The sequence below is a fragment of the Hippocampus bargibanti genome, linkage group LG02 (assembly GCF_051943395.1).
Source record: "Hippocampus bargibanti isolate YZ-2025 linkage group LG02, ASM5194339v1, whole genome shotgun sequence".
In the NCBI taxonomy this organism is placed as follows: Eukaryota; Metazoa; Chordata; class Actinopteri; order Syngnathiformes; family Syngnathidae; genus Hippocampus; species Hippocampus bargibanti.
Genome location: NC_142735.1, coordinates 15,421,410 through 15,445,087, shown reverse-complemented (window position 1 = coordinate 15,445,087; position 23,678 = coordinate 15,421,410). Strand labels below are relative to the sequence as shown.

Genomic DNA, 23,678 nt, shown 5'->3' with positions numbered 1-23,678 from the left:
CAATCTATTCTTACAGGTTTTTTTGAAGATACATTCTTCTACATCCACATTATATTCATAACATAAACACCAATATAAAGACTACAGAAATGTAGTATTATGAAACAACATATATGTGACATCGTAAAACAAATTCTAGGTGTAATTTTGCCTGTCAGACAAAATACGGGTGAGAGTATTCGTATTACAACTGCAAGAGTTGTCCTACAGCATGGCTACTGAAGGCGAGAACAAACGAATTCTGGAAATGGTAAAGAGCTTATCCATCGCACAACAATTTTTTTAAAATTTCACATGTAATTTTGAGAAATACCAGACTGCTCCTTCGGCAACCGATGCCCTTAGCCCTTAACTGTTCATAACACACGAAAATACTGTCGACACTAGCATCTCTGGCGGCTATCAAATCAAATTGCTACCTGCCTTCACCGAAACATTCATGATCAAACTATCTTTGATCAACACATTTTTTAAATTAACAATTTTCATATTATTGGTTGTCTTGAATATTTGTTACTCTAGAATGTAACAGAAACTCCTTCGTTTACGTTTTATAATTTAGCCCGACAACAAGTGACGTGCGATCCACGAGGGAGCGCTGTTGTTAGATGGACGTTTGATGACTGCCTCGAAGTTGAACTATGTATTTTTTTCTACTGTGCCTTTTAGGTCCAAGCCGATGGTTCGGATGATGGGAGTGTGACATTTGTGATGCATGATGAAGACCATACATTGGGGAACTCGCTCCGATATATGATCATGAAAGAGTCAGTGTATTTTGATCAAGTTGGATAAAGTAGTGTTTTGTTGTTGTCTCAAGCGCTTAATGGGTGTGTAAAAAGCTCCAACGTAGTTTGATGATAGAAAAATAGAACCAAGATTTTACATGCACCACCTCTGGCCATTTCAACCGCTGGAAACATCCACAAAACCGCCAGTATTTGGGATTTTATGAGCGTTAAGGTTTTTTTTTTATCCCAATAGAAATTCACAAGAGTGAAAAGGTAACAAGGTTTAATGTTACAAAACTATGAGCAATCATCAAACATTCATATCTCTGCCAATGCCCACACCAATTTCTGAAACGATCAAAACAATCCCATCAGTCGTTTGGATGTTTGGATTTGGATTTGCCTTTATTAATCTTGCAGTGTAGAAATTTACATTTCATTTGCATTAAGTGTTTCCTTAAAGAACAACCGACGTGTCCGGACAAGTTGTGTCCCTAATTTGTAAAATGGCTTCAAATGACTTCGCCTGAGCGTATTTTACAAAGATTCCACCGCATATAGCTATATTTTACGTTTTAAGACTCTCACTGAATATTCCGGAAGTCTTGGAAACTGGCTGATTAATTCCATACACGGAGCTTTGTCGCCATTTTCTGCCTCTTTTTTGGTGATACATCCCCCCCTATTGCCTCAAAATGGCACAGAATAAATTCTTTAATCAATTGCAAACATGTATGCTTTCCTCTTCAGAACTATTTGAATCATATTCATAACTGGATGAGTAACAAGAAAGCATATTCTCAGAATCTGAAGCCATTGTTTTGATTCTCCAGCAAGGCAAGACGTCTGGGGGTGACACCACGAAGAAGGGGGCGGGACCTTCTGAAACTGGCCACTTCCGGACTCATATTTTGCAGATTTTGGACCCTTTAAGTCATTTTTATTGGTGTTTTGCATTTGACTAAAAATATCATACTGCGTGTTTTGGGTATTTTAGATGCTATAAAACGGTTTTCTGATGTCAGGTAGTAAACAAAAAAGTGATGTCGGTTGTCCTTTAAGTGACATTAAACTTAAGTGACCAAGTCGTCAATGTCCATACAATCTCAAATAATGGTCAGTCCGTTTTGATATTTGATGTGTGTATGGGAATTTTGTAACGGGTTGGCCCCCCTGCCTATCTCAGCACGATGGGGGACAGAGCTTTCAGCTGCTCTGCCCCCAAACTCATTTCCTCCCAACATTCGTAACATCGATTCTCTTCCCACCTTCACATCCCACCTCAAAACCCACCTATTTCAAATCGCATTTTCTATGTAGCTCTATCTCTTGTTTCTATTTGGATTGGATTGGATTGGATTTGCCTTTATTAGTCTCGCAGTGGAGAAATTTACATTTCACAGCAGCAAAGTTATGAAAGAAATGAAAGTAGAAAAGCAAAACACAGGAGCTGCTGGAAAGGCATTTATAATTGTATTTTATTTATTGTTTTCTATTTATAATTGTATTTTATTTATTATGGTATCTATGCTTTTCTGTCACTGTAAAGTGTCCTGGAGACCTTTGAAAGGCACTTAAAATAAAATTTTAGCATTATTATTATTATTATTATATTTTCTGACTTTAATGTGGGCAGAAGATTTGCATGTGAATTTTTGTAACAATTGAATGCTGTTTTTATTGTATTAATAGACGTTAAACTAGTTTACATGAAGTGCTTTTGACAGGCCTGCCCAATTCACAATAATTATGCTTTTGCTTTCTTTATATTCCCCAGCGAGTCTGTCGAGTTTTGTGGCTACACCATCACCCATCCATCAGAGAGCAAGATAAACTTTCGCATTCAGACACGAGGTAAAGGACACAACAGTTGTTTTTTAATACATATTTTTTTTTGGACCAGAAATGTGAAATTTAGCAAGTGGCTCGCCATTTTCTTCAGCTCTGCGGTAAAACATTATGGCACAGGCTTACAGAAACAGATACCCCGCTTTGATGAAAAACCTTGTGAATATAATAACATTGATGCTATGCTTCTAAGGTTATTATCAGACCCCTTTTTATACATTAAGTTTTGAAAACAATGATAAATATGTAAATGCATGCCTGTGATTGAATGTGATGAGTCTCAAAAGACAGGCTTTACACTACAACATACACAAACAATTACAATGAATGCAAAAACAATGTGCATTTGTTATAAATGTATTTTACTACTGATATTTTGAATACTATTTGTTTCTCTTAATAGTTGTGCCTTATTTAAGTTTATCTTTCATTTAATTGTGTTTAAATTTGATTTTCAATCAAAGTAATTGCTTTTCTTATTTCACATCGCTTAAAAACATGTCAATCAGTACTTATCAGTTTTAACTGCTAGGAAATTCTCATATTGGAAACTGTTTTATAGCATACCATCCAGCCCAACTGAGGACATAATGTTGAAAAAGGCTTTTATTTAATCATTACATTTACGAGATAAAAAAATAAAATAAAAGTTGCAAATCATTTTTTGTTTGTCTTTGTATACAACCATGTGGTAGAGTAGCAAGGATGACAAGGGAAAACTTGCTCTTCCCAGTTTACACCCATGAGTGCAAATGCAAAACTATTGGTCAAACCAATATTTTTTTTATGGATTCATTGTGAAATCCTTCTGTATTGAGATTCTAATTTTGTCTTCCAACATTAATGTTGGCTGGAACAGAACTGTGAAACAGAACAAGGGAGTAGCCATTTTCTTTTCCTGTAGCATATTAAATGTGACTTGATCCAGAAGGAAATGTCCCGTGATGTTTTAGTAACCTACGCATTCCCTTTTGATGAAAGAAAGCAATGACTGCACTTACTAGAAGAAAATGTGTTTTTCAACTGTGGTTTTATCACATGAATAAACTACGCACAATGGAGACAACTTGTTGTCTTTGGCCTAAGGAAGGGATTCTTGAAATATCCTTGGGCCTCAAACTCGTGACCTACTAAATAATGATCTCTTCCGGAGCAGGAAACATGTGCCTTATCTAGTGCACATTATTTTTGTAATGTGTAAGATTATGAATCTTTTCAGATTAAATCTTGTTCTTCTTCCGGTTCAGTTCTTCATTTGTGTCGTCAAAATATTCAATCAGCAGGAAGTAAGGTGATATACAAAAAATAATATTTATTATTCAGCCAGAGCACCGAGCAAGAGAGAGACAAAGGGACCAGTGAAGAAGGGGGCGGGGGGGCTGTTCCCCCAACAGATGTTATTTATACCTTAGCCGCTAAAGTATAAATATTCCCGCTAAGGCTTAGCGGGAATGACCTCATTTCAAAGGGAACCAATCGGCTGTGACTTAAGGCGTGGAACATTAGACTGAAACATGATATGAGTGTGTACACCACAAACACATGAAGCCATAAGGCAAACCACACATATACATATATACAACAACCCAGATTAAACTTTGACACATAAATGAGCGGTTTATAATAAATATTGAATGTTTTAGAATGTGCATTTATAAAATAGTCCTATCATAATGTGACACAGAAATGTGGTCAATTTGGGCCACCTGCCCCTTTTTAGTCTTTTACATTACTGCTTTTGCTTTTACAAATGAATGCTGATTTTTTAAAAATATTCGTTGATCTCGATCGTTATCAAATACAGTAAAGTCTCGTTATATCGATATTCTTGGGAGTTGGAAAAAATATCGATATAACCGCGACTATCGATATATCCGATCCTGCGCGCATGTAATTTTCTCCTTGCGTTCATGGAAATAGTATCGTAATAAGCGGTACTATCGATATAACCAATATCGATATAACGAGACTTTACTGTATTTTAAAAATTGATATTATTTGGTCGAGTTTTGCTTCCGTTTGTTGTGCAATGCATTTTGGGTGCATCACAAAATGGGGGCTTTGGAAAGATGACAATAAGGAGGATTCAAAATCATGCCATGTTACAATTTTGCAACATAGTGAACTCATCTTCACAAACCCAAGATCGATGAATTTGATTAAACTATTGAAAAATGCCATACAAGTTGCAAGAGACCTTGAGCTGTGAAAATAAGTAACAGGGTCACTCTATTGCATATACAATGCACAACAAATTGATAAATAAGTAGTTTAGAAATCATAGGACAGTTTATTCAAATGTTACACTTTAACAGAGGGATAGTAAACCATAAAATGCTTGCAATATCTGAACATGTTTAAAAATGACAATTTGCAATTTATGTGTTTTAGTCAAAAGTCAAAGTCAACTTTATTGTCAAATATGCTAATATGCATGACATACAGCACAGATGAAATTACTGTCCTCTCGGACCCAGCATGCAAGGCACTTATAATGACTTTAACAAACATAATAAACATGAAAACGCCAATTTGCCGGGGGAGGGGAGCCACTGCGTGTTCGCGCAAGCAAGCGTGTATCACGTTTTAGCAAGAAACCTAAAAATAATACACATAATTTACTTTTATGCTTTTGGCCCTTGAGTTGCATTGGATACATATCCACTTTGTATCCACAAATTGACTTGGAAAAAATATGATCCATCATAAAACGATTTTGGAATAGTGCAGAAAATCATCCGGCAGAGTAAGAAAAAAAAACAAACCATTTTAAAGTGTCTTATAATTTCTTTCACCGTTTTGGTTTTGGCATTGATCTCAGTTTCACTTGTCCATTTTGCCCAAGAATTTTCATTTTGGTGCATCTCCAAGTCCCGTATCCAGTACTCTAAGTGATGACATAAGGCTTTGATGAACAAAAAAAAAAAAAATGTCAGCGTGGCTGCAAAGAAATTGATCTCATGTTGCCTGTCCAACAGCCTCAATCAGTACCTTAAAAAAACAGTTGAAAAATACAAATGTGGGTCCAGCTCTTGTTGTTGTCGACATTTTTGGGAGCATTTTTAGAACTGACATTTCAGCATTAAAATTGCTCATTGCTGTTTTAGAGTTGTGTTGGGCTCTTCTTTCATAAGTTTCTGCTGTATTTTTTTTTCCATTTTGATCCAGATGGAACGCCTGCTATTGAACCTCTGAGAAGAGGCCTGAATGAGCTCCGGAATGTTTGTCAGCATGTTCTCAATACCTTTGAGGTAAGCGTTACCAGATTTAATCTCTGTAAGACTGGCTGCTTTGGTTTACTTTTGTTTTGGGTCGAAAAAAAGCAGTTTAGGAACTCATGTACTGTTTATAATTTCCTGGATGAGTCATGACTGCCTACAATGGTTCATTCAACCGTCTTAGATGTTAGCAGCGCATGATGAATTCCCTCTTTGTGCCAGTGTCAATATGCGGTGGAACCATTTCTAACTCTGTGTGCCGTGTGACTGACTGGCGACCAGTTGAAGGTGTAAATTCCCTTTCATTTCAAGTCAGCCGGATCAGGCTCCAGTTCTCGACAACCTTGAACAGGACAAGCGGTATTCCAACAAAATGGACAGCTTCTTAATCTAGTTAGCAATATCCTGGGCACATGCCATTCTCACGCCCTGCAGCTCCAACAATCTGTTCCACTACTCAGCTGGTCGTGACAGCCTCTTTTTTCTGATACCAAGAGTCTGATCCAAAATGTGAGAAAATCTTCAGAGCTGAGAGAGATTTGCTGTGGCTTGGGAACATGTCACACCACATGCTCAATATATGTAAAGAAAAGCTTTGATGTTGTTCGGTTAATCATGAGTTGTACTTTGACGAAGCTGGGATAAGTCACAAAATGGTGATGATATTCACTGCCCGACCTCAAGAATGAAGTTCTCTTGGAAAACAAGGAGCGCCTTTGTTTAACCATGCTCAGTTAGGACAAGCCAATGAGATATAAACCACTTGTGTTTACCAGTGTCTACATTGGAGTAGTTTTCAAAAGAAACATACTCATGCATGTTCAATGAAGCGAAGTGGAAACTCAGCAGTTAAAAATCCTCGAAATGATGCCATTGGCCTGTCAGCTAACATTTTCTGGAAACACTGCCAAAGTGAAAAGCAATCACTTTGAAATTCAAAGCAGGGCTGCGCAACTTTAGTAATTGTTCAAATTTAACTGAATTAATTGTCAAATGTGCTCTATGTGGAACCTAGAGCACAGGTGAAATGTATTTCCTCTTAACCACAGGAGAGAGAGGAGCCGCTGTGCCCGCACCACTTTCAACAGAACAATGAACCTAAAATGATAAAATAATACAACACATCAGACAAAAACAGTCATGTAATCCTAACTACTTTTTTTCTGAATACACTTTTTTTGTATCAAGCCGTCGTGTCAATGTCTCAACTCAAGCTGAATTATCTGTTCTACTGTTCCAGGCGAAAGTGGCAGAGTTCAAACAGGAGCAGGAGCAACCTATGGAATGAAGACCGTCAAGTGAAATGACATAACATATTTTCCTGCATATACAATATGTCTTATTGTATTATTTGTATAGTATTATTTCATACCTAGGTTGTTCATGTGCAGAAATGCAATGGCATTTTGATTTGTGTTTGTTTTTCTTTTCCATACCACATTTCCTAAATTGTTGCTATGAGGGGTGAAAACATTAAACTTCAGAAAACAAATGTTCAGTGTAAAATCGTTTTTCCTTATTTGCCATTCTTGAGTCTCTCACGACAAGATTTTTCTGTGCTATCTGTACAGTATTGACATAACTGCTTGCGTATCACCCCTTCAAAGGTTTTCAAAGCATTGATGTCATTCTTGGAACACAAAATTGTTTGCATCTGTCCGTTTGAAGAGGTCTTTGATTTCTGAAGGAAACTTTGGCTCTGAAGTTTTCATAATTAGCCAAAGAATGCGCTCTTCGTTACTTTACGCTTTGTTGCCGAAACAGATGCAGAAAAAAAGAGCACGCTATCGTCTAAATAATGGCATCTGCGTTTTTTGGGGTTAATCGGATCCATACGTCAGTTGCATGTAAGACGCATGGCTGCATTTGTGCTTGACAGCTTTGGGAATTGTTCAGACATGTAATGTCTGAATGTATATGCTGCAACACATTCTCTTGTGTTTTCATCTGAGGTCTACCCCACTGAGAGATTCAGAAGACATTAAAAAATTAGAAAGTCATTTTATTGATGGACAGCTTCTACAGCGTAGCTATTCGCGACAAACTGCCCCCATGTTGCTTGTAACGATAATAATAATACATTTAATTTACAAGCGCCTTTCTGAACAAGGACACTACAATAAAACAACAATACATAGAACAATAAAACCATGAATAAAATGATACATAATAAAATAGCTGATTAAACCAGACCATCAATGCAAGTGTAAACAGGTGGGTTTTGAGGTGGGATTTGAAAGTAGAAAGGGAGTCCATATTACGGATGTTGGGTGGAAGTGAGTTCCAGAGTTTGGGAGCAGAGTGGCTGAAAGCTCTGCACCCCATTGCGGTGAGGTGGGCAGAGGGCACACAGAGGTGGAGGGAGGATGAGGATCTGAGGGACCGGAAAATTGAAGTAGGTCAGACAGATGGGGAGAGGGGGGGGGGCAAGGTTATGATGGATTCAAATGTAAACAGAAGTAGTTTGAATTCAATACGAAGTTTAACAGGGAGCCAGTGGAGCTGCTGGAGGACAGGAGTGATGTGGTGAAAGGAGGGGGATTTAGTGATGATCAGGGCTGAGGAATTTTGGACTAGTTGGAGCTTATGGAGAATTTTTTTTTTAATGAACACCGAAAAGAAGTGAGTTACAATAATCGATACGGCAGGTGACGAGACTGGATAAGGATAGCAGTGGTGTGAGGGGTGAGAGAGGGACGGAGACGATATGCAGACTGAGTTATGTTATTTATATGGGAGTGGAAAGATAGTGAGCTATCGAGGTTGACACCCAGGCTTTTGACCTGAAGGGTGGGGGACGCGGTCGAACTGTCAATGGTGAGAGAGAAACTTTGCTTTGTGAATTGTGGATTTAGTACCGACAAGGAGAAGTTCACTTTTTTCGCCGTTTAGTTTGAGGAAGTTATGGGAAAACAAGAATTTAATTTCTGAGAGGCAAAGTGTAAGGGATACAGGTGGAAGAGAGGGGTCGGGTTTACTGGAGAGCTAGAGTTGGGTGTCATCCGCGAAGCAGTGAAAGTGAATGCCAAAATTGCGGAAAATATCGCCAAGGGGAAGAAGGTACGTAATAAAGAGAAGGGGCCCAAAGGACAGACCCTTGGGGCACACCAGAAGACACAGGAGAGGACAGTGAAGTGAAGGAGTTAATTTGGATAAACTGTGAGCGGCCAGTGATAGGAGTGAAACCAGCTAAGTAGGGTGTGTGAAAGTCTGTTGAGCAGGATGGGGGGAGAAATTGTGTTAACGCTGCGGACAGGTCGAGAAGAATGAGAATAGAGAGGGAACCGGCATCTGCTGCTATGAGGAGATCATTAGTGATTTTTATGAGGGTCGATTCCGTGCTCTGACGGGGACGGAAACCAGACTGGAATTGTTCGTAGAGGTTATTGTGAGTGAGGTGAGAGTGAAGCTAGGAGGCAACACATTTTTCAAGAATTTTCGCGATTAATGGAAGATGAGAAATTGGACGTAGGTTATTGAAATCGTTGGGATCTGAGCCAGGTTTTTTCAGGATTGTCTGTGCAAACTCGTAACTGATTCAGTGTACTATTTGTGAGTGGAGTGTGTGATGTAGTACGATCTAAGGATATTATCACAGTTATTCTTTCCGATGCTTCAAATAACAAACATAATATCTTATAGTCATCACGAACAACACGGGTGCGAGCAGAACTATTTGCCAAAAGTACAGTCAGTTTTGCCAACTTGGCTAAGTGTTCACTATATTTAGTGACTTGGCACGCTTGCGACTGCTTTTGAAAAAAAGCAAGTGAATCCAATAAATGATGTCAATCATATCAGAGGGTTTAACTGGTCCAAAACTCAGATAGGGAGGGAGAAGCAGTTGGTTTTGTTCTATGGGCACATTGACCTGACCCCTATACATTATTCATTGTTCTCAAGTGATGCATTATTATTTTTCAATTTATTTTTGGATTAAGTTACAACTTGCAAATGCCTCAGGGTCCAGGAACCCTTATATCAGAATCACAATGTAAATGTCTGTGCTAACTCGTAACTGATTCCGTGTGCTGTTGGTGAGTGATGTAGTACGATCTAAGATCGCAGCACAATTGGCAGCAGATTTGAAAGCATTGAAAACACTTTGGGCCATAGCTGGCTCTGATAGTTTTCATCACATCCAATTTGGGAGAGCAGGACAAAGGCAAAATTAAGTTTGAAGTGATGGCATTCAAAGCCTTGTGGAAGGGTCATACAAATTAATTTACATACTACATGTAAGATGTGTTTTGTTCAATCAACAAGCCCCAAATCTATATGCTACTGGCACCCTCCCTGATTTTTTTCTTCCCCGCTGGACTCAACTAAAAAAACAATATGCTGTAATTTTTTAGAACTAAATGTATGAGTTTTATTTCTGAAAACACATTTATTGCATCAAAGGATGGTTTTTAATTGAAATTAAAAACAAATTTGAATAATTAAAATTGGAAGAAATTAATTACAAATCTTCAATTTTGTTACAAACATTGTTTTTTTTTTAAAATTATATTCATGATTAGGTTGAAAATATAATTTTCACTCACAATGAAGCCAGGGAACTAAATACAATCAGGTGACGGGTGAATGACAAACACCTGGACAAGACACAAAGGTTTGAGCGAGCTGGTGGGTTAAACCCGATGTTCACGGATGACAAGAACAGGTGGAGACAAACAAACAAAAACACAAGTCTCTACCCGCATTTGTGGAATGGCTCGCCAAACGACCTCCTGGGCTGTCAATATTTTAGAGAGGCACAAGATATATATATATTTTTTAGTTCAGAGTTTGGCTGATTCATGTTTTTTGTTTTTGATTGACTTTTTTCACATTTGTGTTCATTCATATATTTAATGTATTCATTTTCCTCAGTTTTATTTTGTATGATCGCATTTTACCTTGTTTCAACTCCACTGCTCTTCACTGGGGAGCCTTGAGCGAGGGATTTGCTGGGGTCTTTGTTTTGCGGTTTTATGTTACTGTGAAGCACTTTGAGTTGCATTGTGTCTGATCAGGTGCGACACGAATAAAGTTGAAGTGAATTGAATTCACATCCTATGATCTATCATTGACAAATGAAGATTTTAAAGGTTGACTTCTCGTCCACACAACACATTGAATAGAATGAGTTTTATAAAAATGTTTCGTAAAGAAATATAAACATGAGCAAAAAAGTGCTTTTTAAAAACAGCACAGTCCGATAGTAGTCCGAGTAGATAATAAAACAATAAATGCAAGTGATGTTCCGTTGTGACTGATGGGCTGAGCCCACAGTTGCAACAGTTACCACACTGCGACAGAGGTATACCATCGTAATTTTGTCATCTACCCTCAGACAAGTTGTGATACACCGTTAGAAAAACCAATAACAAGCAGAAATAATGAAATAATGGTGACCATTATAACCTCTTCCATCTGATTACATAAAAATACGTACATTCAAAACAGCTGCCCTTGACTGCATGAAATCCCAATTTCTCAGGCATAATGTTGAAGGCACACCGACATTAACAATGCTCAGTTTTTACATACTGATTCTATTCATATACAGAAGCAGGGTTTGCTTTTATAAAGCAATGACTCTCGTGGTAATCTTTCCCCACTTTGCCTTCTCTCTGAGGTGATGCACACTTCAGTATTGTTTCTGTACTAAGGCTATATTAAGCGAGATATTTTAACAGTATTGATATACAGTATATATATATATATATATATATATATATATATATATATATATATATATATATATATATATATATATATATATATATACACACATACAGTAAAGTCTCGTTATATCGATATCGGATATATCGATAGTCCCGGTTATATCGATACTATTTCTATGCACGCACGGAGAAAATTACATACAAACAGGGTCGGATATATCGATAGTCCCGGTTATATCGATATTTTTTCGGACTCCCTTGAATATCGATATAACGAGACTTTACTATATATATATATATATATATATATATATATATATATATATATATATATATATATATATATATATATATATATATATATATATATATATATATATATATTATAAACACACACACACCAATAAAAGGGAACACTTAAACAACATGATGTAGCTCCAAGTCACTTTTGTGAAATCAAAATGTTCACTCATGAAGCAAATTTTTCTTTTCCTTTCCGCTTTTAGCTTCAAGCGAATCAGTGTCCTCCATCTTCAGAGGTTTGATTCGCATGTCAATTTCTCTTGCTCTCATGCAAATGAAATAGACAACAGGTCGAAACTATCATGGCTCAGAAAGTGCAGCTCATCCAAGATGGCACATCAATGTGAACCGTGGCAAGAGAGGTTGTGCTCACACCTCAACATTGTGCAGCATGTTTGGCATTGCTTTGCTGCTGTGAAATGTAAATTTCTCCACTGTGAGACAAAGAAAGGCATATCCAATCCAATCCAATCCATTCGCCACAGAACATAAAACTGGCAAATTTGCCGCTAGCGCCTTGTGCTCTTTACAGATAAAAACGGGTACACTCTGAGTGTCTGTCACGTGTGTGACAGACACTGTGGAAAACTTTCTGCTGCCTGTAACTTCATCCAGCATGACCAGTTTGGCAGTGGGTCAGGTTGGGTTGGGGTTGACATTTCTTTTAGGGCTGTCGTATAGTCTTCCATGTGCTTGCCATGTGAGATCATACGGTGCGGTTGGCCCCAGGGTCCTCGACTGCAAGACAATGCTAGACCTCATGTGGTTAGAATGTGTTAGCAGACGAAGGCATTGATCCGAAGGGCTGGACTCCTCCTTCATCAGACATGAATCAATTTGAGAGCATCAGGGATCTCATGCTTTGCTCGATCCAACAATGCCACACTGTGGCTGCACTACAGGAGTTGGCAGATGCTTTAGTCCAAGTCTGGGGGGACTGGCGGCCATCGTTCAGTTGATAAAAATGCCACCTCATCAGGGCCCAGGTGTTGTGCAGAAATTATCCAGACAGGTGGAGCCCACACACACACACTCATGAGCCTTGTTTTAAGAACATTACATCATAGTTGGATCAGCCTGTCGAGTGTTTTTTAGTTTGAGTATGACTCAGAATACAGCTTTCCGTGGGTTAATGAATTTGATTTCAATTGATAATTTTGTGTGATTTTGTTGTCGGAACATTCAACTTTGTAAAGAAAAATGCTTTTAATAACGTGTTATTTTAGTGTTCCCTTATTCAATTCTCTCTCTCTCTCTCTCTCTCTCTCTCTCTCTCTCTCTCTCTCTCTCTCTCTCTCTCTCTCTCTCTCTCTCTCTCTCTCTCTCTCTCTCTCTCTCTCTCTCTCTCCAGAATATACATTACAAATTACAGAATATATATATATATATATATATATATATATATATAGGGTATTTATTTAGGTATATCAGCGTATTTTTTCAGACTCCCGAGAATATCGATATAACGAGACTTTACTGTATATATATATATATATATGTATATATATATATATATATATATACAGTAAAGTCTCGTTATATCGATATTCTCGGGAGTCTGAAAAAATATCGATATGCGCGCATGTAATTTTCTCCTTGCGTTCATAGAAATAGTATCGTAATAAGCGGTACTATCGATATAACGAGACTTTACTGTGTATATATATATATATATGTGTCCCAATGCATGAAGCATTGGTGTCGTCCCTGTGCAGGTTCAGTTCAGTTTGGGCTCATCCTTTGATATCTTTCAGGCCAACTTAAACTTCTCGTCTTTGAAGACTTCTTATCTAGCGCCGATATCAAGTCCATCGATTTGTATGAAAATAAGAGCAGGCAAAGTGTGCATGTACTGTAAATTTATGAGGCGCTTGTGTATTTTTGACTGGAGCGGGAGCTGGAACTATCTATTCCATTGCCGTGACAGGAACCCTTCCAACCTGGGATGGAACCTCGTTCATCCAATGTCGATACTCCATAACACCAGCAGCACAGGCAAGACTGCAATAACAAAGTGGTTAGGGTTTTCACATCCAGGAAAGAGCTCATCAGCAGGGAAGCAATGAGTTGACCGTACAGTACTTTTTAATCATGAACGCATGAATGAGAAGTAAAGGAGTTAGCTCCCATTCAATGACATGCTAGCTCCAAACCTTTGATTTTGTATAGCGTTGAAATCACAATCAAGTAAGAAAAAAAAATACTGTTTTATGCCAGCATTTTATGTGTGTGTGTGTGTGTGTGTGTGTGTGTGTGCGCGTGCGCGAATGTGTGCGTGTGTGTGAATCTGGGTCATCTTTTAATCGATTTTCTACAGTGCTTATCCTGTTCCTGCAAAAAAGGTCACACTCTGAAAGAATCCACCCTAGGCTAGTAATCAGTCAAGCAAAAGGCACATTTTGAGACTGACAAATTTTACTCACATTCACAACGTGCCTGATGTGAAAATGAGCTCACACTGGCTTCACGAGTCGGGCAATTGAAGCACCAAACCACCAGTGACTTGTTTGTGCACAAAGTTGCTGTGCTTTTTTAAGTTTAGAAATAAATTGTGAATGTAATTATTTATGTAATAAACATGTGTTTGACATATATCGTTTCTGTTGAATTGTATCGAGCTTGACAGTCTCGGGAATCTTACCTGAAAGCAGTTTTTAAACTTGCGACTGACAAAATAGAGGGCAATGGGGTTAATGCAGGAGTTCAGGGAAGCCATGTTGATGCCAATGTAATCCATCACTAAAAGGAAGCTGAAAGAGGGTGGTGACAGGCGTTCATGGTGAATTCGACAGGAAGTCACAAGTCACAGAACAATGTGTTCTCATGACGCGTGCAGTTTATTTGCCGATGTTTACGCCTACCTGAGGAGTTCACAGCGGTTGGGGTCATCTTGGTTATAAACTGTTTTCTTCAGAATGCGGCTGAGGTGAAGTGGCAGCCAGCAGAGAGCAAAAACCAGCACAAGGCAGAAAACGGTCTGAGCCACTTCCCTCCTCTACACAAAGACAAAATGATGCTCAAGTTTTGGGGCTGTCCGCTTGACCACACACAAGGGGTATAAATCTTTCAGCATAATTGGTAAGGCTATGTTTCGTTTCAGTTTGTATTGTATCGTTTAAAAAAATCACACACAACATCATGAGCCCTTCAACATCAATAGCTGCATGACAACAAGGTCTCATGCTTTCCACAAACTGACATATTGTTTGCTGCGGCATGACATTCAACTCTTTTCGGTGATCATTGAGCTTCCAGGCTGTGGGGCTAACTCAGGGAAAATGAGAAAATGCAGGGCCATTCCAATGGACGTACACCCGTTTTCAACAGCCGTTTCCTGATCATGTGGCCTCAATGAGCTGGAGATTTGTCATCCATGAAGATACGTCTGTGTAAGCTCTCAGTCGTACAGGAATGGTCCATCGATGAAAAGGTTTCTTCAGCCGTCATCTGTACTTCTTTGAAGGTATCGGACATGTCGCTTCTTATCCAAGAAGCTTCGTCAGCAAACTAAAGTCTTACTGGTAGTTTCGGCACTATATATATATCCCTACTGTCCAGACGTGGACATATAATAGGTCCCTGCTCTCAGGTTGGGGGGGGGGCAGAGGACTACTCCCTGCGGCTCCACTGATTGCTTCTATTTTCCTGACTGACAACTGGGCTGATTGCCCAATTTGCCCTGGTATCAAACCAAACCAGGTTTGATACCAGGGCAAACCAAACCAAACCAGGTTTGATACCAGGGCAAATTGACCAATCAGGCCAGTCGTCAGTCAGGACAATAGAAGCAATCAGTGGAGCCGCAGGGATTAGCCCTCTGCTCTACTCAACCTGAGAGCAGAGACCAATCATAGCAGAGTCCAGCACCGCCACGTCTGGACAGTAGGGATATATTTAGGGCCGAAACTACCAGTAAGACTTTAGTTTGCTGACGAAACTTCTTGGATAAGAAGCGAAACGTCCGACACCTTCAAAGAAGTACAGATGACGGCTGAAGAAACCTTTTCATCGACCATCCATTTAGATGAAATTTAGTCCCATGTTGCTCATGTAGAGTAACGATCACTGTATAAATAATGTTTATCAGGTAATACCTGTAGTAGTAGTACCATTCACTGAGTGCAGGGCAGTTCTGGACTGACTAGATCAAATTGATCACACTATAACAGCACCGCCACCAAAAGCTCAGTTTATCTTCGGGCAAGCAGTGTCACAAGCCCTTTAGTCTTCCGGGGAAAGCAAAGTACAAGCGTAAGTACTCATTCGCAGCTATATGCTTTTTTTGTTGTTGTTTTTGTGTTTTCTTTTGTCACTTTGTGATGTTGTGTGTTGTGTGGAATGTACACAGATTGTTTTTCAGCATTTTTGGACACGACATTCATCAAAGAAGAGACTGTGATGAGCATTTGCGCCGTTTCGGCAGCACGAATATGCCAGCATTGTTTTTGATTGGGAGGAATGTCTGTGTCACCCGACTGTCATCGCTGGACAGCTCTGGGACGATTGTGCTTTTCTGCCCCTGTAATGGGCAGTATTTTCACAGCATGAGATCCCTGATCCACTGGTAAAAAGGACGCTTTGATCCTCGTTCATCTGGAACTGCGTCATGCAACAAAGAGGGTGCAGGAAGTGTTTAAGATTGATTGTCTGCATCTTTGTGTTGTCATGTTATTATTTATTTTTTGTTCTTTTGCCTTTAAGATGGCGCCGCAAGAGTGGCTGCCTTTCCAGCAGCTCCTGTATTTTGTTTTTTGACTTCTTTCTTTCCTTTTCTCTTCCTTTCACAACTTTGCTGCTGAGAAATGTAAATTTTCATCACTGCGACACTAATAAAGGCTAATCCAATCCAATATATATCCGCAGAATTCCATCATACAGTGAATCATCCTGCAGTTACAGCCGGTAGACACTGGCACACTGCCAGTCAAACACTCACTACAATGGATTTGTCTCAACACTTGGTTGCAGAGTTCCCGGACCTCACCAAGCCCAAAGTTTTGCTAGCAAGTATGACATTATTTTTATAATCAATTATTTCAATGTAGTGAGCAATTCATATTCAATCGTGCAACACATCAAACATTTCATTATTTTTCAACCACCCTGAACAACCACAGTTCACTGCAATTATTGCAGTCATACCTGTTTCATGTGGTCATTGAGTGCAATTCTCATGCCTTTCTTTTGGTTCAGCATCTCGCAGGACATGAGAGTATAAAAGATTCCTGTGCAGGCAAGTGGAAGGCAGAAGTAGAATCCAAACAGCCACCAGTCCTTTGCATCTTGGTAGAACTGGACAGAGGAAAACAGCCTCAGATATTATCAAACTGTTAAGCATGAGCAACAGAAAGTTCCTAAATTTTTGGAACAGGACTCCAGACGTTTTCATTTTTAGTTTTTTTTTACTAGGAGCATTACAGTAAATGCATTAGTGCATTAGTTCACATACCCTACGGCAGGTGTGTCCGGTCCTTGTGAACCCCTTATCCGGCATGTTTTTGATTTCTCCAATGCCAACACACCTGGTTTGAATGATCAGATCTACAGCAAACTCTGGGGAGGCATGATAATGATACGGATCATTTGAATTAGGTGTGTTGAAGGAGGGAGTTATCTGAAACTTGCTGGATAGGGGCCCTCAAGGACTGTAGTTGGACACTCTTCCCCAAAGGATGTGAACTTGAATGTGAACTGAATGAGCACAACTGTATGCATAATAAATTAAAATAACAACGGGCCTTTATTAAACTTGAAGTAAATTCTAGACCACTTGCTTTTTTCTGCAAATGCAACGATTTATTGTATATAAAATAGTGATCACCACCTCAGTCCCTGCGGGCCCTGATCCTGCTTGCTTTAGATGTTTTCCTCCTAAAACACATCTAATGGAAATGATCAGGATTGTTCTTGGGCTTCTACAGATCTGACTGATGAGCTGCTCATTTCGGTATGTTGGAGGAGGCACACATTGAAAGCATGCAGAGGAGGCCCTGGAGGGCTGAGTTGGTGACCCCCTGATTCATTAATATCTGCTACCTTTATAAAGTTGGAGCTCTGCTCTGGATGCAGCAGACACACACGCAGCTTGTTGCCTCTGTACGGCATCTCCAGCATGTCAAACGCAAGCACCTCAGGGACTGCTAGTAGCAATGCAATCACCCAAATGAGTGTCACCTCCACTGCTTTCCAAACAGGGATGCCCATCCCCTTCACCCTGCTCCATGACGTCACTGCGTGGTAGCTGCACAAGCAGTGCATACATATATGGTAGTTTTAGCCAATTTGACCACTACGGTTCTACACTGCTGTTTGTGGATTACAAGCATACACACCGGTCCACGCTTAGAGCACACAGGCTGAGAACAGTGATGCCCACTGAAGCTTTTTGAATGAATGGGATCGTCTTGCAGACATATACTCCGAATGGCCAGTCCTCTGCTATGAGCTGGAGATAATAATAAAGAAAAGAGAAATTTGAAGTTAGGACACAGTATTTTGCATTGAGGTTCAATTGTCTTTGTCGGTTTTATTTTTCTTGGATGACTGTAAAGCCAAAACGAATACTGCAGTGTGTCTCCTTTCAGATAAACTATTTCTCCCAGGGGCCGATCAAATCAGTTCAGCATCAGGGCAATGTCTCAAGTTATTGTGTTTAAAGAAGATAACGAGAAAAAAAAATCACTTTTCAACCCCAGTGGTCTTTTTAACACATACTGACAGTTGATGATAATAATAAAAAAAAATTACATTTCAATTTTAAAGACTAAGTTGCGCCTCTCAGAAACAACAGACATTTCTTTTCAAATTTGCTTTGTTGACAAGGCCAAACGTATTGACTTGGACTTTGGGAGATTGGCATACCTCACCATTCTTTCCCTTGCACTTAATACAAGACAACTGTTTTAATTTATTTTTGATACAATTGCTGCCAGTGCTCATTATACAAGTGCCACAAAACCACACACAATGCGCCAAACTAGAACTCCATGGAGGGAAACCGGTTTCAAAATGAACCAAACACTGGTTTGAGGATGTATCATTAACTTGAATGCGATCTTTTAGTGTGGGGGTCGGGAACTTTTTTGACTAAGAAAGCCATAAAAGCAAAATATTTTAAAATGTTTTTTTCAGTGGAGTAATGGTATGTAATAAAAAAAAAATATACAATTTATTCTAACAAAACGTAAGAATTTAATCTTTAAAATAATTTTGTGATAATACTCACCAATAATGTGAATGGTTTTCCGTTCCTCGTGATTAGTAAAGAAAACCAGCCAAACTATCAGAATGAAAGTCAGCTTACTGGGTGTTTTTCTTTTCACCATTTTATTTGTTATAATTTACTTTGAGCTAATGACCAAGTGGGCCTATTCAAAAGGCAACAGAGGTCAGTATCATGTAATCAAAATTGCTCTTTCAGCCCACTGTAGCCTAAATAGTAAATGAGCAGCCCAAAAGCGGGAACATTTTGTTTTATCTGCGAGCCAGATGCAATCATCAAAAGAGCTATACATGTATATGGCTCAAGAGCCATAGGTTCCTGACCACTGGGTTAGTGTAATACATTAGGTGAGCTGTTGAAGAAGCCTTATGTGATATAAAAAAGTACTCCATTGTTGCCAAACAAAATGACATATTCTAGATCTTTTAGGTATCAATTAAGATGAAACCGGTAAAATAGAGTCTATGTACATGTTGGGACGGATATACTTTTTACTGCGGGTAGGTGCATCTTGGGGCGGTGGGAAGATTACCATCCCGTCAAGAGAAATTGGTTCTCGTCATGACTCATTACAAAGTTTGGATGAGAATTTGCAGTTGAGTTATGACAATTTAATTTGCAACAACAGAGGCCACAGCTCCCCACGAGGCTCTGCCCATTAGCTGTGAGGAAAATCTTTGGAATTTAACATGGTCCATAATTGAGTTACCTTCATCACAGACAAAACTTTGGCTAAAATGTAATCTATTGAATCAAAGTTCTTACAGTTTTAAGTTGAAAAAAGTGCTCTCTTCCAACATCATTTTTAGTGAGTTTTATTTTCAAAAGTGTGTCTTGTAATTAAATTTACAATGCATGTAAATCTGTTTATTGCGTGTTTAGTTTTACAGTGAACTCCACAGAGGGTCCCATTAAGCAGCTAAAGTGCATGCTAAGACAACAATGTGGTGTATTCGGGTTACTTTCACCACTTCAGGAACTTGCCATTCGGCACATTAACCCCCCGCCCCCACCTCCCACCCCCTTAATTATAACATTTTAAAGTGTAAGAGAAGCTAAAGTCAAAGTGCTAATGACATGTTGATGAATACCCATACTACTATTTATTGTATTGCTTAGCTTGTGAGCACCTCACAGTGTAAAGTATCTGCGCAATGGGACAGGTTGCATTCCTCCACCTCAGATGAACACAACAGAAAGCAATCTCAATGAATCCGCTTTTTCTTTACCTTATAGACATTGATGGGGATGGCGATTATGATATAAAGTAGGTCCCCCAGTGCCAGGCTGCCAATCAGGACGTTGGGTCCATTCCTCATGCACTTGTTCTTGTATATAATTCTGAGCAGCGTGGAGTTCCCAATGATCCCGACCACAAAGATCAGGCAAGACACAATGGTGTTCACATACTTGAAGGCGTGCTTAATCTCTGTGGGTTTTAAGCACATTGGGGGGAAGGAACCCCTCGGTCGGGCTGGCTGTGGGGGTTGGCGTGAGACGGACGTATTATTCTTGAAGACTTCAGACGTGTCAGGCACAGTCGGGGAGTCCCGGATGAACCGAGAGGCCTCAACTTCCACAACCATCAGGAAGCACAGTAAAGCGAAGGCCTTCATTGTGAAGCAAGGGAGTTGTTTTTTTCTTTTTTGCACAGGGAGGCGTTTCCTCAGTCAAAGGCAGTCTTAACGTACACAATCAAACATACATGCTTTTGGTCTGGATCCCTTTCCCAAGATGTTTGTGTCCTGCGGAGAAAATATACAAATCATTATGCAGGACAAGCCGAAAAATACCTCTGTTTAAAGGCGAGCTTTCAAACAACCTTGCAAAATTATTGCATGAATAGCCTGAACGTTTCACCACAGTGTGAATTTATTAGCCATTTCAAATTTAAATGTATAGTTGCTAAGTATTGTGTCTCAGACCTTAACATAATCAATGTTTTTGGTTTTAATTGTCAATCTTCTGCAGGTTCATAAAAAACGGTCTACCCCAAATCACTGGAATATTTATGGAGCAACTGTGACAGAGCGATTATGAATATAAAGTGCCACCGAGGGCACCCTCACATTCATGACATTTAAGGCCCCAAATTGCTGAACTGAAGCGCAGTTAAATGCATGTGACAAGGTCAGAACAATAAAGATGATTTTAAACAGAGTGATGGGTGGAATCCACCCCAGACTGCTCAGCAATCACTCACATGTAGAGGAATTCTGAAGTGTTCATTGTTTCAGCATTCATCCCATGCCACCTTCAGTATGTAAACCACTACACAACTGAATTTCTATTGTACTACGACTGAAGTCCCTGTAACAACTCAAACTGATGTTTTCTGTTCTGTAAATCGATAGAAGGCTTTGCCGATGAGGTCTCACAGGACAATAATTACATATATATCAGGCATATACTGGCACAGTATATCACCAAATGATTTCAAGACTGTTTTATATTATAATCTGGTAGTTAAATGTACACGCAGTACCTTTGTGCACATGAACAGCCTACAAATCAATGCTCGCATTGATGGCTGTGCAAACACAGAGGCTTGTTGTATTTCCACACAAAATGATAAAATCATATTGATGAACTCACGCGCATGAGCAAAGTACTCGGAACAAAATCCAGCCCAGGAATGTATATCAACGGTTATGGAGCAATTGCCAAATCATGATACTGTATCGTCCACATGGGGGGTAGCCGTGGGGAATGTCATGCATCGAAACGTACTACAGTGGTTGCAGGAGGGGGACAGTTCCTGAAATGGACTGGCCACTCAAGAACATACTGATATTCCCAATGGCTACCACACCCCTGCACACATTTAACAACCCCCCCCAAAAAAAATTGCACCCACTACTTTCTTCAGCGGATTTGAGGTGGCTTGTTTTATTTAAGAGGCATGGTCTTCAAGAGCAAAAAAAAAAAGAAAGAACAATTTGAAGGCATGGTCTTCAAGAGCAAAAAGAAAAAGAAAGAACAATTTGGTATGATGCGAGTTTTGATTGGAAAGAACTTCTTAAACCTACAGATTTTACATCTAAAACCCTCTAACCATTTGCTGGGGTGGCTCCAAAAATTAAAGGCAGAAGATCCGTCAAATAGCAATGAGGGAAAAAATCATATGCATGAACTCACACGCATGACAGAAATTAACAGGAATGGCAATTTGAGGGACAATGTGAGTAACAACTAGACAGACAGACAGACAGACAGACATATGGATAGATAGATACCTGTAGACAGAAAGACGGATGGATGGATGGATGGATGGATGGATGGGTGGGGTGGGTGGATGATAGATAGATAGATAGATAGATAGATAGATAGATAGATAGATAGATAGATAGATAGATAGATAGATAGATAGATAGATAGATAGATAGATAGATAGATAGATAGATAGATAGATAGATAGGGTAGGCAGGCAGGCAGGCAGGCAGACAGACAGACAGACAGACAGACAGACAGACAGACAGACAGACAGTTAATAATCAATGGAAAAATAGGTCATTAATAGATAAATCATTTAGGCAAAAGTAGGTCATTATTATCTTGTGTCTTGGTCTAGTACCGTTAATTTGTTTTGCACTGTAACTTCCAAAACAGATACTTGGCTCGTCTGATTAACGTTTTATAAAGTGCATTTCCTTGCCAGCCACCTCAATACAAACTATGAATCTGTCTCAAACCTGTCGAGAGGTGGTGTTACCAATGTGCCCAATTTCTCTTGTTCATTATTATAATGAGCGGGTATTTCGTCCAAACCAGCTGAATAACTTACCGGATAACCAAAATACAGGGAGTTGCAGTCACAGTTTAAGTTTCCTCATGTTGCACCATATTTTCCAATCAATGTCTGACGAATCAAACGTGTCAGGGTCTTGAGCGTCGGGTCCGGGACGTTCTCGTGGTGTTTGGCTCGTTTTCACTCTTGCTTGTGCGAGCTCCTCTGTCGCTCAGGAGCACAATGCGCGGCTTTATAAGCGGCAATCACACTAACAGTCACGTGACCCGATGTGAGCCTTTAGAAGCTTCGTGTACCGCGTTTATTTTTTTTCTCCATCACTTGTACACGTAGAAATGCTGTTTTGGTCATTTGATTTAATTTATGCTATCGTCCTCAATACTGTACATTCGTTTATAAAGCCACACTTGGGACACCTGTCGTGAGCATCAGGAGCTATGTCACAGCAATCAGAAAGTATTTTCTGAATTGAGGATAAGCCTCGATTGTACTGTAAAGTATTACTTTGATAACCCTTGGGATACTGATGGTACAAATGAGTACCGCCGTAAACGTTTATCGTAGAAAACAAAGTAGAGTAAGTTTCTTCCCAAATTTGCGGTCGGTACGAGTTAGTATACCATTTTTCCGATATCGAGCGACATGTAGCATTTTTTTCCGGCTATCAACACATGATTGCATCAGAATTACCCCAGGCGTCCAAGTGAGTGCAAATTATTTTGCTCGGTTTTATATCGTTTGTTTGTTACGAAATATCCATAATGTTTTTTCCTTTGTTTGTATTCTGATGTATAAACTCTTCAGCTATGGATCGATCGATAAAAGTACAATAGAAATGCGGGGTAAGATTTTATTTACGTTCAATATTATAAATGTTGCAAAAACATACATATTTCTGTGTTTCTTTATTGATATGCCTTCTTCAGAAGCCAATGA

At 39.3% G+C, this 23,678-nt stretch overlaps 2 protein-coding genes across 2 annotated transcripts; one reads left to right on the top strand and one right to left on the bottom strand.

Annotated features, from left to right (window-relative positions):
- Window positions 1-40: 40 nt before the first annotated feature.
- Window positions 41-7,289, top strand: polr1d (RNA polymerase I and III subunit D). The gene is made up of 5 exons (XM_088989608.1): window positions 41-250; window positions 670-767; window positions 2,509-2,585; window positions 5,748-5,830; window positions 7,038-7,289. The coding sequence occupies exons 1-5, from the start codon at window positions 212-214 to the stop codon at window positions 7,083-7,085; spliced, it is 345 nt and encodes a 114-aa protein (XP_088845734.1). The 5' UTR covers window positions 41-211; the 3' UTR covers window positions 7,086-7,289.
- Window positions 7,290-13,013: 5,724 nt separating this feature from the next.
- Window positions 13,014-22,936, bottom strand: LOC148901676 (endothelin receptor type B-like). The gene is made up of 9 exons (XM_088989604.1): window positions 22,779-22,936; window positions 20,224-20,739; window positions 18,105-18,217; window positions 17,809-18,013; window positions 16,915-17,064; window positions 14,634-14,767; window positions 14,414-14,522; window positions 13,527-13,773; window positions 13,014-13,216 (listed from the first exon to the last, which is right to left on the bottom strand). The coding sequence occupies exons 2-8, from the start codon at window positions 20,608-20,610 to the stop codon at window positions 13,633-13,635; spliced, it is 1,239 nt and encodes a 412-aa protein (XP_088845730.1). The 5' UTR covers window positions 20,611-20,739; window positions 22,779-22,936; the 3' UTR covers window positions 13,014-13,216; window positions 13,527-13,632.
- Between the last annotated feature and the right edge of the window lie 742 nt (window positions 22,937-23,678).